General features: G+C 46.4%; 1 protein-coding gene across 1 annotated transcript in view; it reads left to right on the forward strand.

Moving 5' to 3' along the window:
• Positions 1-14,298, forward strand: part of ZFHX3 (zinc finger homeobox 3) — a 207,055-nt gene that overhangs the window by 173,413 nt on the left and 19,344 nt on the right. Inside the window, exons 8-9 of the mRNA XM_036750070.1 lie at positions 6,158-6,260; positions 7,923-13,394. Coding sequence (XP_036605965.1) covers positions 6,158-6,260; positions 7,923-13,394 — 5,575 coding nt within the window. The remainder of the gene's footprint in view (positions 1-6,157; positions 6,261-7,922; positions 13,395-14,298) is intronic.

The following is a 14,298-nucleotide window of genomic DNA, read 5'->3' on the forward strand; positions in this document are numbered from 1 at the left end:
AGAGGTGATGATTATGCAGTGGGGGCTGGTGAGATCACCAAGAGAACATATAGAATAAAGAGAGGACCTGGGGTAGAGCAATGGGGACAGCGATGGAAAGGAGTTTCTGCCAATGGGGGACATAGTGGGACAGAATTAGATAATGAGGCTGAGGAGGCTGAGAAGGATCAGTCACAGAGAATGAAGGAGAAGAAAGACAGAGTAGAGGCATGGAAGCTAAAGGGGGACAGAGTACGCAAAAAGTGGTGGTCAGTGTTAAAAGCTGCTGAGAGGTCACATAGAGAAGACAGAGAAAGGGCCATTGAATTTAGAAGTTAGGAGATTGTTGGTAACCTTGGAGAAAGCTTAATAAATGCTAGTTGGTTGACTGACTGACAGTGGATACCTTTCATTTTCTCGATAAAACAGTAGGCAAAGTCTTTTCCTCATAGGGATAGAATAATATAGAGGTCTTGAGAAATGAGAAAGTTTAGGATAATTGAGAGTGTATTGGACCATGGAGGAAGAATAAAAGGATTGCCACGTAGCAGTGAGAACCCAGTTGAGATTAGCTAATACGTGACTGGGTTTTGTAGCAGACCCAGTCAGCACGGTTGTGACTTAACTCAGCCATTTTCAGTAGGAGTAGAGAAGAAAGGGGTAGAAGTCTATGATAAAGGCAGAGGGAGAAATGGAAGTAGATGAGCTTATGATAAGAGAGGCATTTCAGGGTGAAGAGATAATAGAGCAAGACCAGTTAGTGTTAATGGTGAGACTCAGGGTCTGACAATGCATGTGAGTGACTGAGGTGGGGTGATGATATAGGTCAAGGGAGTTAGGAAAGTTGATGAACCAGGAAGCTAGAGTATCCAAGGGGACATTCATGTATATAATGATGTCTCCCAACATGAGAGCAAAGGGTTGTGATTGAAAGGAGAACTATAACCCCAAATTTGAACTCCTTGACCAAAAAAAGCAGGGGTGGGAGTGGGGAGATGGGGGAATGAACTCTCAGATGACACATGACTGTGACAGGGATCTTGTCCCCTCACCCTCCAGTGTGCTCCAAGTTTTTGATCTGTCTTTTACCCTGCTCAGATCTCATCTCCTCCCAGCTGCAAAAACGTCAGTGGTCCTTATCTACCCTGTCCATATTCTTCAGCCTGGCATTCAAAGGCCTGTACAGTTTGGCCTCAGTCTACCATTATTAATCTACCTGCATCCCACAGTTCAGGCAATTTGATCTATTCAGCTTCTCTAAACATGGCTTCCACTTCCCAACTCTTTGCCTTTGCTAATACATTTTCCTCCACCTGAAATCCTCCTTTGATCTCTATCTAAAACCTACTGGTTCCTTCAGGGCTGATAAAATGCCGTTTCCTTGGGACAAAGCCATCCCTGACTGTTCTCCCTTCCCCCGCAAAGCTGAAAATAATGTCTCCCTCCTCATCCTCCCATTTGTTTATACCTCTTACAATACTTATTATAGACTGCCTTGAGTTATTTATGTGCATGTCCTCTTCCCTAATAGCCTATAAAGTCCATATGGGCATTGGGAGCCTGTCTTATTCTCTGTATCCCTACAGTGCCTAGCAAAGTGCCATGCACATGTTAGCTGCTCAGAAAATACTTGCTGAATTCAAGAGTTAAAGGAAGTTATGGTTGGAGATGCTTTATTCCCAGCAGAAGGGTTGATTGGAGATGATCAAAAAGTAATGTTAGGTCAACATGAAAGCAGCTGTGGTGTTGCGCCATTCCCGTATACTAGAATCACTTTCTGTGTTTCATCACAAAACGTTAAGGGTATTAGCTGCTGTTTTATCACTTCCTAGCTAAAAACATCTGCTTGTTACTCTGTCAGGCAGCAGGATTTTGACCTGTTCAGTTTTTCACCCTGTCCCTGTCACTGCTGATCTAGAGAAGCATTTGGATCAATTCTTCTGGTATGGGTTTTGAGGCAATGGTAGGCCTCCGCAAAAGACTACCTGTTGCTCCTCATGTCTGCCTTACAAACCTACCTTGTATCAATATGAAACCCCATTTCACCAAAATGCTTGGGAACGGTGGCTCGTTAATAAATTTTTAGGTTAACTACCACTACACTAGAAAACCCTACTGGTTCAACCCTTGCTGAAAACTTTTCCAAAATCTCCAGGTCCACTTTTCTGTGTTTAGTGACCTATGGGGAAAATATGTGAACATTTCTTTGATCGTGGCTCTTAACAGTGACTTAGGGTCCTGCTTAGGGCCCTTAGTTCTCTTTATACAACATAATAGTTGTCAAAAGTATAGATAGACTGATGCGTTCTTAGCAGTTATCTTTAAAATTAGTCCATCATATCAGCTTTGTGTTGTCTTATTCTCCTTTGCCTAAAAAGGGAAGGCAGAATTATAATTGTAGTCAGTGGAGGGTCCTGTTTAATTTGGGATTGGTTAATTTAGGTTTTATACCAAAAGCGAATCCAAGGAAGCCTCTGTATCAGTGTGACCATGCCATGTGTTCTCATATCCATATCCCAGAACTCCAGTGGGAAGAAACTTCCAAGGTCTGAGCCCTACATCATTCTCCCACTGTTTCTGTCTTCTCTTTTACAAACTGTTGCTGAGCCAGATGAGTTCCTACTTGTAGTTGGTCGGTTAAGCATGCTTTGAATATAAGGGAGGCAGACAATGTTAGTGAAAACCTGCACTGGCCACTTCCCTTGATTTCTGTTAGAGAAAAGAGATGCTCTTTGGAGAAATAGATGTAAGTGGGATTATTTTTTAAGGGAAGTCAGAGCTAAGCTCCTTGGAACAAAGAATCAAGAATAAGGCTTCTAAAATGCAGAATGTAGAGTAAATTGGCAGAGGAGGAAGAAATGAAAACGGGGTACAACATTTGTGCATTTGAAAATGGAACCAGATGCCACAAATGGATTTCTAGAGACTTCATCCACCATCTCTTTACTCGGAGGCAGACACAAACCTACCCAAAGAGTATCTCCGGACTCCTCTCACCTTCCCTTAGGCATCTTTCTTTTGGCCTCCTGGGAATTTCCTGCCTGTTACAGTCTCATATACCAAACTATTTTCTTTCCGAGGGGCAGGGAGGGAAGGGTATATTCCGCATATATGAAGATGCAGGTAGATAAAGGTAATTACTTAAACACATATAGGGCAAGACTTATTGGTTTGGAGGCCTCGATTAAGATGCAGAAGAGCATGTGAGGTTGATGATTATATTTCGGGGAGAGTTAATTGACGGAAGGTGAAGGCAGACAAAGGACTTCTGCTTACTGCCTTCTTGAATCCCAATCAGGAATTATGATTAAAGACTCCACGAGACAACAGAGGGCTGATGAATTGGTGTCTCTTTTTTTTTTCTTTTTTTGCCGTCATTCACACTTGATTGACTTCAACCTTTCAAGTGCAAAAGTCTCTCTTTTCCATTATTATTCATAGCCATCTGAGTTTTTCTAATTAAAGTGTATGAAAACAATTACTGATCCGTCGTACTGAGTCTGTTAGTGGGGATGTCTGCCTTACTGTAATGTGTATAAAAAGCTCACAGTTTTCTATAATGATGTGCAGCTGAGGTGTTAGATAATTTTATTCTTTTTTACTCTGTAGGGCTTTTTTTATTTCTCATGATTTATTTTTCATAATTCCTAAAGATCCCAGGAAAGGACTGCTCCTGCAGCTTCAGCTGAGAAGGGGCAGGAGAAAATATTCCTTTTCTTTCTAACTCACCCCCCACACACACACACCCCATTCCCCACCCCCGCTTCTGAGGCTGGTTACTATAAATTAATCGGTGACCTTTCACTTCTTGGATTCCCCCTGGACTCCCCAACCACACTGGTCAGAAATGCCTTCTATTAAAAAGAAAATAGATGGAATGAGTTTGGCATTCTCAGCGCCATTGATTCATCAACCCCTGGACTTAACCAGCTGCTGTTACATGTTGTATTAAGGGGGTGCAGATGTCTGTAAGAGACACAAATGCTGTCTCATGCAGTCTTACTCACCTGTACTGCACCTGTTCTTTAGTCACCAGGATTCTCAGAAGTCATGTCATTTGGTGAACATAGAGTTCGGTGTCTGCCTCTCATGTAACATGACGGGTGTCCCTCACTGTGCTATAGTTTCTTAGTGCTCATAAAGTCATTATCTGGCCTTTCTCCACATGTGTGGTATTTCAGCCATAACCTAAAGAGAGACTTGGGTGATTGCAATGAACGTCATCAGCTATTCAGAGAATAGCTCAGGACTTCAGAACCAATAGTAATTTATATGTTGAATACCAACATTGATCTGGGTCTTTTCCCAGCTTGGAAGATGTAGGCATGTAGAGATTAGACTGGGACAGGAACTGTGATTTCATTGGCATTAGGAGTTCCTCAGTATGGAAACTCCTCTCAATCCAGGTCAGGACCTTCCCTGCAATTCATAGGGAGCTATCTACGGCCAAGATGTCAAACTCAAATAAAAGTGAGACCACTGGAATTGTACAGAAAGATCCCTGCTGAAGTTTATTGACATTTGAAAAACCACATAGTAACATTATCTACATCCTATTGCATTTTTATTTATTTTGTTAGATATTTCCCAATTATATTTTAATCCAGAGCATTTGATTAACACTCCTGTTCAGAGATTAAGTGGCTTGGCCAGGGTCACATAACCAGTTTCAGTCAAAGGCAGGATTTGAACCCAGGGCACCCTGACTTCAAAGCCTACTCTGTCTGCTCCACTATGTTGCCTCTTACATAGAGTTGACTTTGTTGAAACATTTTGTCTGTCAAACATCCTTCCTGCTAATTGGTGATGGGTGCCAAATAAAAAAGATGATGATTATTTCACTTATTCTTTATCTGCAAAAGAGTTTTATATTTAAAATACATAAATATATTAAAATTTTACATATTTTTAAAATAAATGTACACATTTTATTTTACATATTTATAGGATATATAAATATAAATATTTCTATTTTGTATATTTTATTTTATAGACATATAAAAATAATCTTCTAAATCCATCTTTTTGGATGTTGTAGAAAAGGTGGTGGGAAAGTTTTGCAGTTGCATCAGAAAAGCATTTTAATGCACTACAAACCCCCACTTGTATTTTGTAGTATACCAGCAGGCAAAGGTGAGGGAACCTGGTGTATAACCATTCCTGGAAGTCAAATTGCGCATCCCTCCTGTTAGAACTAGAGAATTTGAGTTCTTATGTTGGATGTCATTTTGAGGCAATATATTGGTTCTCAACCCCTAAGGACCAAATTAGGAGGCCAATTTAGGGTTGTGTGGGTAGGTGGGTGGCAAGGTTGTGGGAAAGACTGAAGCATAGAGAAGAACTCGATGCAGGATGGTGTCTCTTTTTGATCCAGGCCAGTTGACTGAGCCCGACAGTGTTTAAGGCCAACGGCTGAGAGCAGGGTCCAAGTCCTCCCCTGGTGGCGATATTCCACAGGGCTGGCTCGCTGGCAGCAACCTCAGACACTGCCTTCTGATGTCTTCTGCCCATGGCAGCCCCTCAAGAAGAAATCCTTGACTTGAGGGAGGCACGTGGAGTGTTCCTTCTCTCTTGATCTGAGTGTGTAAAGGGTTACAAAACGTTGTTTTCCTGGAAAATCTGCCAACTTGTCTGCTTGTCCTCATCCTTCCTTTTGTTCCCCTTTCTTATTCTTACCCTTTCCTTCCCTCTCTTATTCCCCTCCTTTTCTTGCCTGAATACATTTTGAAAACAGTACTACAATGCTCCCTGCTTCAAGATTACAGTGTACTTTACTGGGTATGATTTAATTAGGGCCCTTATTATGTTTTCAGCAGCTTAAGGTGGGCCTTTCAACTTATCTACCTAATTGGCTGCACAAGAAGTTTCACAACCCATGACAAAACATTGTCAGTGATCAAAGTCAAAATTCTGCATAAAGGAAAAATATTAATAATAAGATTATTCTTCAAGTGTGCACTGCTAATTATGTCCAGAATGTAACCGTAGAAACACTTTTGACTGATGCGAGCTTTGTCTAATAAACATGAATCTTCAGTGAGCTATGAAAAGTGACACCTCCGCCTTCACACTGGGGAAGGCTAATTTTGCTTATTAAAGAATTTTTAAACATCTTCCCATTTTGTTTCCCCTTCCTCTCCATTTGACTCTCTTCATTTCTCTGTCTCTCCTACCTCAGGTGACAACCCCCGAAATGATGATGCCCAGCAGCATGTTTCTGCCAGCCGCTGTTCCGGACCGAGATGGCAGCTCCAACCCGGAGGAGGCAGGAAAGCAGCCTGGTCAGTTTCTTCATTCTTGACTTCCAAGAATTGACATAAAATCAGATCCTAAGCCAAAAGCAGCATCCTTTTGAGGTCTGAAGGATCATTTCCAATCCACAGAGCTATACCTGTTGAGGAAATGGGAGGATTGTGTTGGCTGCCCTTTACCTTTGACATTGTCTATGTCTTGCATTGGCATTTATTTGTAGTTTATTCATATGGTTTAAAGGTGACAGACAGACAATGGAATTTTGGTATCATTCTCCGCTTAAGTGGATGTGATCAGCTTTGTGACCCAAGTATTCTGAAATGGGCATTAACAAAGAATCTGTAGGGGCGCACTGTGTGTATGTGCTTGTACATGTGTAGCTGTTACAAACAGTACTGAGTTGATGAACCAAGTAACCTAAACTTCTGAGATTCAATAATGAAACTCTGAGCCTGGTAGCCCTAGGTGACTAGTTGGCATTTTCATGAGGAATTATTCCTTACAGGCCAGTGGACTACCTGAAATGACTTTAGAGGCACAGACTTGGTCCCAATCCTGCTTAAAGGTTCACTTTTACTCCTCAGGAGGGAAGTTTTACTTCCCTTGGGTGAAGAATAAAGGATCTCTACAGATGTCTTCTTGTAGAAGTTTATACTTCTCTTTGCTGTTTGTGGGTATCTCCTGCTTTGTGGCTAAGGAGAGATCTTTAGCTTATCATACTTGCCAAGTGTGACAGCCAAGTAGATTCTAAATTGTCTTATTTAAGAGTTATACCTAATGAATGAACTTACCACAACCAAAACATCTAATAACATCATAGCACCATCAGACAACCTGAGACGATCAGCTTTCCCTGCCTAATGTGGAGAAACACCAAGATCTTTTTTTCTTTCTCTCTTTTTCTTTTTAAGAAAGTGAGGGTGTTTGTAAGTATTACTGCCCCCAAGACGCAATAAGAAATGAATTCTATCAGGGACTATCCCTTCTTCCATTGTAGAAATTTAAGAGAAATGCCTTGTGAGCCTAGATGGCTTGATTGGAGATTATCATGGACAACAAAAAATTCAACAACCAGATTTCAACCAAAAGTAGAGGAGAATGTTAAAGGAGCATGTTTTTTTTACCTGACTTTATGGAGGAGAGCAATACCATCTAGTTTAAACTTTCCTCCTTTAAAAAAGAGAGAGAGAGAAATAATGCAGTAGAATATTCTCAATCTGAACAGAAATTATATGTCAAACCCAGTATGATTTGACTGAGTTTTTAAGAATCAACATTATTTTTAACCTTTGAAAGTTTTCTGCGACTTATATGGAAAAAAGAGATCCAAGCCAAAATCAGTAGCTATTTCAGACCCAAGAAAATAAAGGCTAAAGAAATAAAGGATTATTTCAGTATGCCTTCAACTTCTGGATCGATTCTTAGGTTCATCACATATGTTAAAGGTCTATTGTAAATTGTAACTTTTTCATTAGTTCTTTTACTCTGCATCTATTTGTATATTGCTTTATAAGATATCATGCTTGAAAAGTAATAAAACCACATTTTTCAGAAGATTTGTTCTTTCAGACTGGCTTCCCCCACTCCTTCCTTGATCATGTTGCATTAATAAGCTGTTATCACAGTAGAAAACTCTAGCTGACATTTCTAATGTTTTTTCATTTCTCTTTGGGGTTTGATATATTTCGCAGAAACCTCAGAGGATCTGGGGAAGAGCGTCCTGCCATCGGAGAGCACGGAACACAGCGGAGAGCTGAAACCCTCCCCCGCTGACCCAAGCTCCGCACGTGAGGAATCAGGCTTCCTCTGCTGGAAGAAGGGATGCAACCAAGTCTTCAAAACCTCTTCTGCCCTTCAGACGCATTTCAATGAGGTCCATGCAAAGAGGCCACAGCTGCCTGTGTCCGACCGCCACGTGTACAAGTACCGCTGCAGTCAGTGCAGCCTGGCCTTCAAGACTGTGGAGAAGCTCCAGCTCCATTCACAATACCACGTCATCAGGGCCGCCACCATGTGCTGCCTTTGCCAACGCAGTTTTCGGACTTTCCAGGCATTGAAAAAGCACCTCGAGACGAGCCACCTGGAGCTGAGTGAGGCAGACATCCAGCAGCTTTACAGCGGCCTCCTGGTCAACGGCGACCTCCTGGCCATGGGCGATCCGTCCTTGGCAGAAGACCACACCATCATAGTGGAGGAGGACAAGGAAGAGGAGAGTGACTTGGAGGATAAGCAGAGCCCCGCTGGCAGCGATTCTGGGTCGGTCCAAGAGGATTCAGGCTCAGAACCAAAGAGGGCTCTTCCTTTCAGAAAAGGCCCAAATTTCACAATGGAAAAGTTTCTGGATCCTTCCCGCCCTTACAAATGTACAGTCTGCAAGGAGTCCTTTACCCAAAAGAACATTCTGTTGGTTCACTATAACTCTGTCTCCCACCTGCATAAGTTAAAAAGAGCCCTCCAGGAGTCCGCAACAGGGCAGCCCGAGCCTACCAGCAGCCCTGACAACAAGCCTTTTAAGTGTAACACCTGCAACGTGGCCTACAGCCAGAGCTCCACCCTGGAGATCCACATGAGGTCTGTGCTACATCAAACCAAGGCTCGGGCAGCAAAGCTGGAGGCCGCAGGGAGCAGCGGAGCTAGCAACGGCACGGGAAACAGCAACAGCATCCCTCTGGGAGCTTCCACACCCAGTCCAGTCAACACGAGTGGGAGCGCCACCACCTTCCCCACGACCAGCACAGGCAGTGCCAGCACGGCCCCAAGCTCCAGTTTGCTCAGCCAGACAACAAGCGACAGTGTGGGCATGCCGCCCCTTGGGAATCCAGTCTCGGCCAACATCGCCTCCCCTTCTGAGCCCAAGGAAGTCAACCGGAAGAAGCTGGCGGACATGATTGCCTCCAGGCAGCAGCAGCAGCAGCAGCAGCAGCAGCAACAGCAGCAGGCACAGACTCTGGCCCAGGCCCAGGCCCAGGTTCAGGCCCACCTGCAGCAAGAGCTGCAGCAGCAGGCAGCCCTCATCCAGTCCCAGCTGTTTAACCCCGCCCTCCTGCCTCACTTTCCCATGACCACGGAGACCTTGCTCCAGCTCCAGCAGCAGCAACATCTCCTCTTCCCGTTCTACATCCCCAGCGCCGAGTTCCAGCTCAACCCGGATGTGAGCCTGCCTGTCACAAGCGGGGCGAGCCTGATGCTGACGGGGACTGGCCCTACCCTGCTGGAAGACTTGAAGGCTCAGGTCCAGATCCCCCAGCAGAGCCACCAGCAGATCCTGCAGCAGCAGCAACAGAGCCAGCTCTCCCTATCCCAGACGCACGCTGCTCTCCTCCCACAGGGCCAGCATCCAGAAAAGAAGAACAAGACTGTGGTCAAGGAGAAAGACAAAGAGGGTCAGAGGGACAGGGAAAATGTGGAGAGGGGGGATGGGAATGCAGGCTCTAAGGAATCCCTGCCCGACACCTTGAAGCCCAAGGACAAGAAAGACTTTGCACCAGGAGGTGGCTCGGAACCCTCGATGCTCCCCCCGCGCATTGCCTCTGACGCAAGGGGCAATGCCACCAAGGCCTTGCTGGAGAACTTTGGCTTTGAGCTGGTTATCCAATATAACGAGAATAAGCAGAAGGTGCAGAAGAAGAGTGGGAAGACCGAGCCCGGTGACAGCTTGGAAAAACTGGAGTGTGACTCGTGTGGCAAGCTGTTCTCCAACATTTTGATCCTGAAGAGTCACCAAGAGCACGTTCATCAAAATTACTTTCCTTTTAAGCAGCTGGAGAGGTTTGCCAAGCAGTACAGAGAACACTACGATAAGCTGTATCCGCTGAGGCCGCAGACTCCGGAGCCGCCTCCGCCACCGCCACCTCCCCCACCACCGCCTCCTCCACTTCCCGCTGCCCCTCCTCAGCCGGCTTCTACTCCTACTCTTCCCACGCCAGCCCCGCCTATCGCTTCTCCCACGATCGCACCAGCCCAGCCGTCTGTGCCACTCACACAGCTCTCCATGCCAATGGAGCTGCCCATCTTCTCACCGCTCATGATGCAAACCATGCCACTGCAGACGTTGCCAGCCCAGCTGCCCCCTCAGCTTGGTCCCGTTGACCCTCTGCCCGCCGATCTGGCCCAGCTTTACCAACATCAGCTCAATCCCAGCCTGCTCCAGCAGCAAAATAAGAGGCCCCGCACCAGAATCACAGATGACCAGCTCCGGGTCCTCAGGCAGTATTTTGACATCAACAACTCCCCCAGTGAAGAACAGATCAAAGAGATGGCAGACAAGTCCGGATTGCCCCAGAAGGTGATTAAGCACTGGTTCCGAAACACCTTGTTCAAGGAGCGCCAGCGGAACAAAGACTCTCCCTACAACTTCAGCAATCCGCCCATCACGAGCCTGGAAGAACTCAAGATAGACTCGCGGCCGCCTTCTCCCGAACCCCAGAAACACGAGTACTGGGGTAGCAAAAGGTCCTCCCGGACGCGCTTCACCGACTACCAGCTGCGCGTCCTGCAGGACTTCTTCGATGCCAATGCTTACCCAAAGGACGACGAGTTTGAGCAGCTTTCTAACTTGCTCAACCTCCCAACCCGAGTCATCGTCGTCTGGTTTCAGAACGCCCGACAGAAGGCTAGGAAAAACTACGAAAACCAGGGAGAGGGCAAAGACGGGGAAAGGCGCGAGCTTACCAACGACAGGTATATCCGAACGAGCAATTTAAACTACCAGTGCAAAAAATGTAACTTAGTCTTTCAACGTATTTTTGATCTTATTAAGCATCAGAAAAAGCTGTGTTACAAAGACGAGGATGAGGACGGGCAGGACGATAGCCAAAATGAGGACTCCATGGATGCCCTGGAGCTGCTGACTCCCACCAGTTCCTCCTGCAGCACCCCGATGCCCTCCCAGGCCTACAGCGCCCCGGCCTCAACGGCCAACGCAACGTCTTCAACCTTTCTGCAGCTCAACTCGGAGGCTGACGAGTCCTCCACCTTCGGCTCGAAAATAGAAGCTACAGATGAGAAACCAAAGCAGCCTGAACCTCCCAGTTCACAGCCAAACCAAACCCAAGAGAAGCAAGTACAACCAAAGCACGAGTCTCAGCAGCAGCCGCCGCAGCAAGACCAGTTGGAACAGAAGACCAGCGCAGCCCAGCAGAAGAACCCTCAGCTGTCCTCTCCTGCCCTGCAGCAGCAGCCTCCCCAGCAGGTTCCTCCCCCTCAGTGCTCCCTACCCCAGTCAAGCCCTAGCCCATCCTCGCAGCTGTCCCATCTGTCTCTCAAGCCTCTTCACACATCCACTCCCCAGCAGCTGGCCAACCTACCTCCTCAGCTTATCCCCTACCAGTGTGACCAGTGCAAACTGGCATTCCCCTCCTTTGAACACTGGCAAGAGCATCAGCAGCTTCACTTTTTAAGTGCACAGAACCAGTTCATCCACCCCCAGTTTCTGGACAGGACGCTGGACATGCCTTTCATGCTGTTTGACCCCAGTAACCCACTTCTTGCAAGTCAGCTGCTCTCTGGAGCCCTGCCCCAGGTTCCGGCGAGCTCGGCCACGTCTCCTTCAACGCCAACCTCCACTATGAACACTCTGAAGAGGAAGCTGGAGGAAAAGGCCAGTGCTAGCCCTGGGGAAAATGACAGTGGGACCGGAGGAGAGGAACCTCAAAGAGATAAGCGCTTAAGGACGACCATCACCCCAGAACAGCTGGAAATCCTCTACCAAAAGTACCTGCTGGACTCCAACCCAACCCGGAAGATGCTAGATCACATTGCACATGAAGTAGGCTTGAAAAAGCGAGTGGTACAAGTTTGGTTTCAGAACACCCGAGCTCGGGAAAGGAAAGGACAATTTCGGGCTGTTGGCCCTGCCCAGGCCCACAGGCGGTGCCCTTTCTGTAGGGCGCTTTTCAAAGCCAAGACTGCCCTAGAGGCCCACATCCGGTCCCGTCACTGGCACGAAGCCAAAAGAGCTGGCTACAACTTGACTCTGTCTGCAATGCTGTTGGATTGTGATGGCGGGATACAGATGAAAGGAGACATTTTTGACGGAAGCGGCTTTTCCCACTTGCCACCAAGTGGCAGTGATGGCCAGGGTGTTCCCCTCTCACCGGTGAGTAAAACCATGGAGCTGTCCCCCAGAACTCTGCTTAGCCCTTCCTCCATCAAAGTGGAAGGAATAGAAGACTTTGAAAGTCCCTCCATGTCCTCGGTTAACCTAAACTTTGACCAAACCAAGCTGGACAATGATGACTGCTCCTCTGTCAACACAGCCATCACAGATACCACCACAGGAGATGAAGGCAATGCGGACAACGATAGCGCAACAGGAATAGCGACGGAAACCAAATCATCGTCAGCGCCCAACGAGGGGCTGACCAAAGCTGCCATGATGGCAATGTCTGAATATGAAGATCGGTTGTCTTCTGGTCTGGTCAGCCCAGCTCCTAGCTTTTACAGCAAGGAGTATGACAACGAAGGTACGGTGGACTACAGTGAGACGTCCAGCCTTGCTGATCCCTGCTCCCCGAGTCCTGGTGCAAGTGGGTCCGCAGGAAAGTCTGGAGATAGCGGAGATCGGCCAGGGCAGAAACGTTTTCGGACTCAAATGACTAACCTTCAGTTGAAAGTCCTCAAGTCATGCTTTAATGACTATAGGACGCCAACCATGCTGGAGTGTGAGGTCCTGGGCAATGACATTGGACTGCCAAAGAGAGTTGTTCAGGTCTGGTTCCAGAATGCCAGAGCGAAAGAAAAGAAGTCAAAGCTAAGCATGGCCAAGCATTTTGGTATCAACCAAACGAGTTATGAGGGACCCAAAACAGAGTGCACTTTGTGTGGCATCAAGTACAGCGCTCGGCTGTCTGTACGTGACCATATCTTTTCTCAACAGCATATCTCCAAAGTTAAAGACACCATCGGAAGCCAGTTGGACAAGGAGAAGGAGTACTTTGACCCAGCTACTGTACGTCAGTTGATGGCTCAGCAAGAGTTGGATCGGATTAAAAAGGCCAATGAGGTTCTTGGACTGGCAGCTCAGCAACCAGGAATGTTTGACAACCCTCCTCTTCAAGCTCTTAACCTCCCCACCGCTTATCCGGCATTACAGGGCATTCCCCCAGTGTTGCTCCCTGGCCTCAACAGCCCGTCTTTGCCAAGCTTCACTCCATCCAACACAGGTGGGTTCTGGTACAATCCGTGGGCACTGCTCTTATCCCCTGTCCTTGCGTCAGTGACCTGAACATGGCTTTCTCCAAACAAGTCTTTTGGAATTGTTGCTTTGAATCCCCTCACGGGGTAGGGAGCTTACCTCTCTAGGTAGGCAGACAGGGTTAGAAGAGGGTTCTGGGGGCAGCTGGATGGCGCAGTGAGTAGAGCACCAGCCCTGGAGTCAGGAGGACCTGAGTTCAAATCCAGCCTCAGATACTTGACACATGTACTAGCTGTGTGACCTTGGGCAAGTCACTTAACCCCAATTGCCCTGCCCCACCCCCAAAAAGAAGAGGGTTCTGATGCTTCTTCTTTGCTAAGATCTCAGGGCATCGAGAACTATTACAGAGCTGTCCATCCAGGCCATTGGGTTCCCAGTTCTGTCCAAATATTTCTCAACTATGAAAGACCCCAGTTATTATTGGTGGATAGGTATCAAAACAGTATGGAGGATTTGTTAAATGAAGTGATTTTTCTCACCTGTAGTCCTGATCCTTCCTTGAGAGCCAATTGAAGATTATCTCATGCCAGGAAGATTCTCTTTTTTTTTTTTTTAAATAATGTCCCTTGCTTCTTGGTCTGACTGGTAGCTGCCATCTCAGAAGCTACCAAGGACCTGAGTTCTTTATAACTAACTTGCAGTTATATTAGGGAAGACAGTCAGGAATTTCATGTTCTACTTCTTACAACATAGTAATTATTGAATGAATTTCCCCTAAAATAATGTTTAGAGATATGGTTTGTTCCCTGTTGGAGACCTCCTTCCTTCTTTTTACCATGTTGCATCCTTTTCTCTCTTCTTATTTAGTAAGGAACATAGAATCTGAGATGGAAAGCTGGTCTGACCCATACCTGAACAGGACTGCTCTGTAT

The sequence above is a fragment of the Trichosurus vulpecula genome, chromosome 3 (genome assembly GCF_011100635.1).
Source record: "Trichosurus vulpecula isolate mTriVul1 chromosome 3, mTriVul1.pri, whole genome shotgun sequence".
NCBI lineage: Eukaryota > Metazoa > Chordata > Mammalia > Diprotodontia > Phalangeridae > Trichosurus > Trichosurus vulpecula.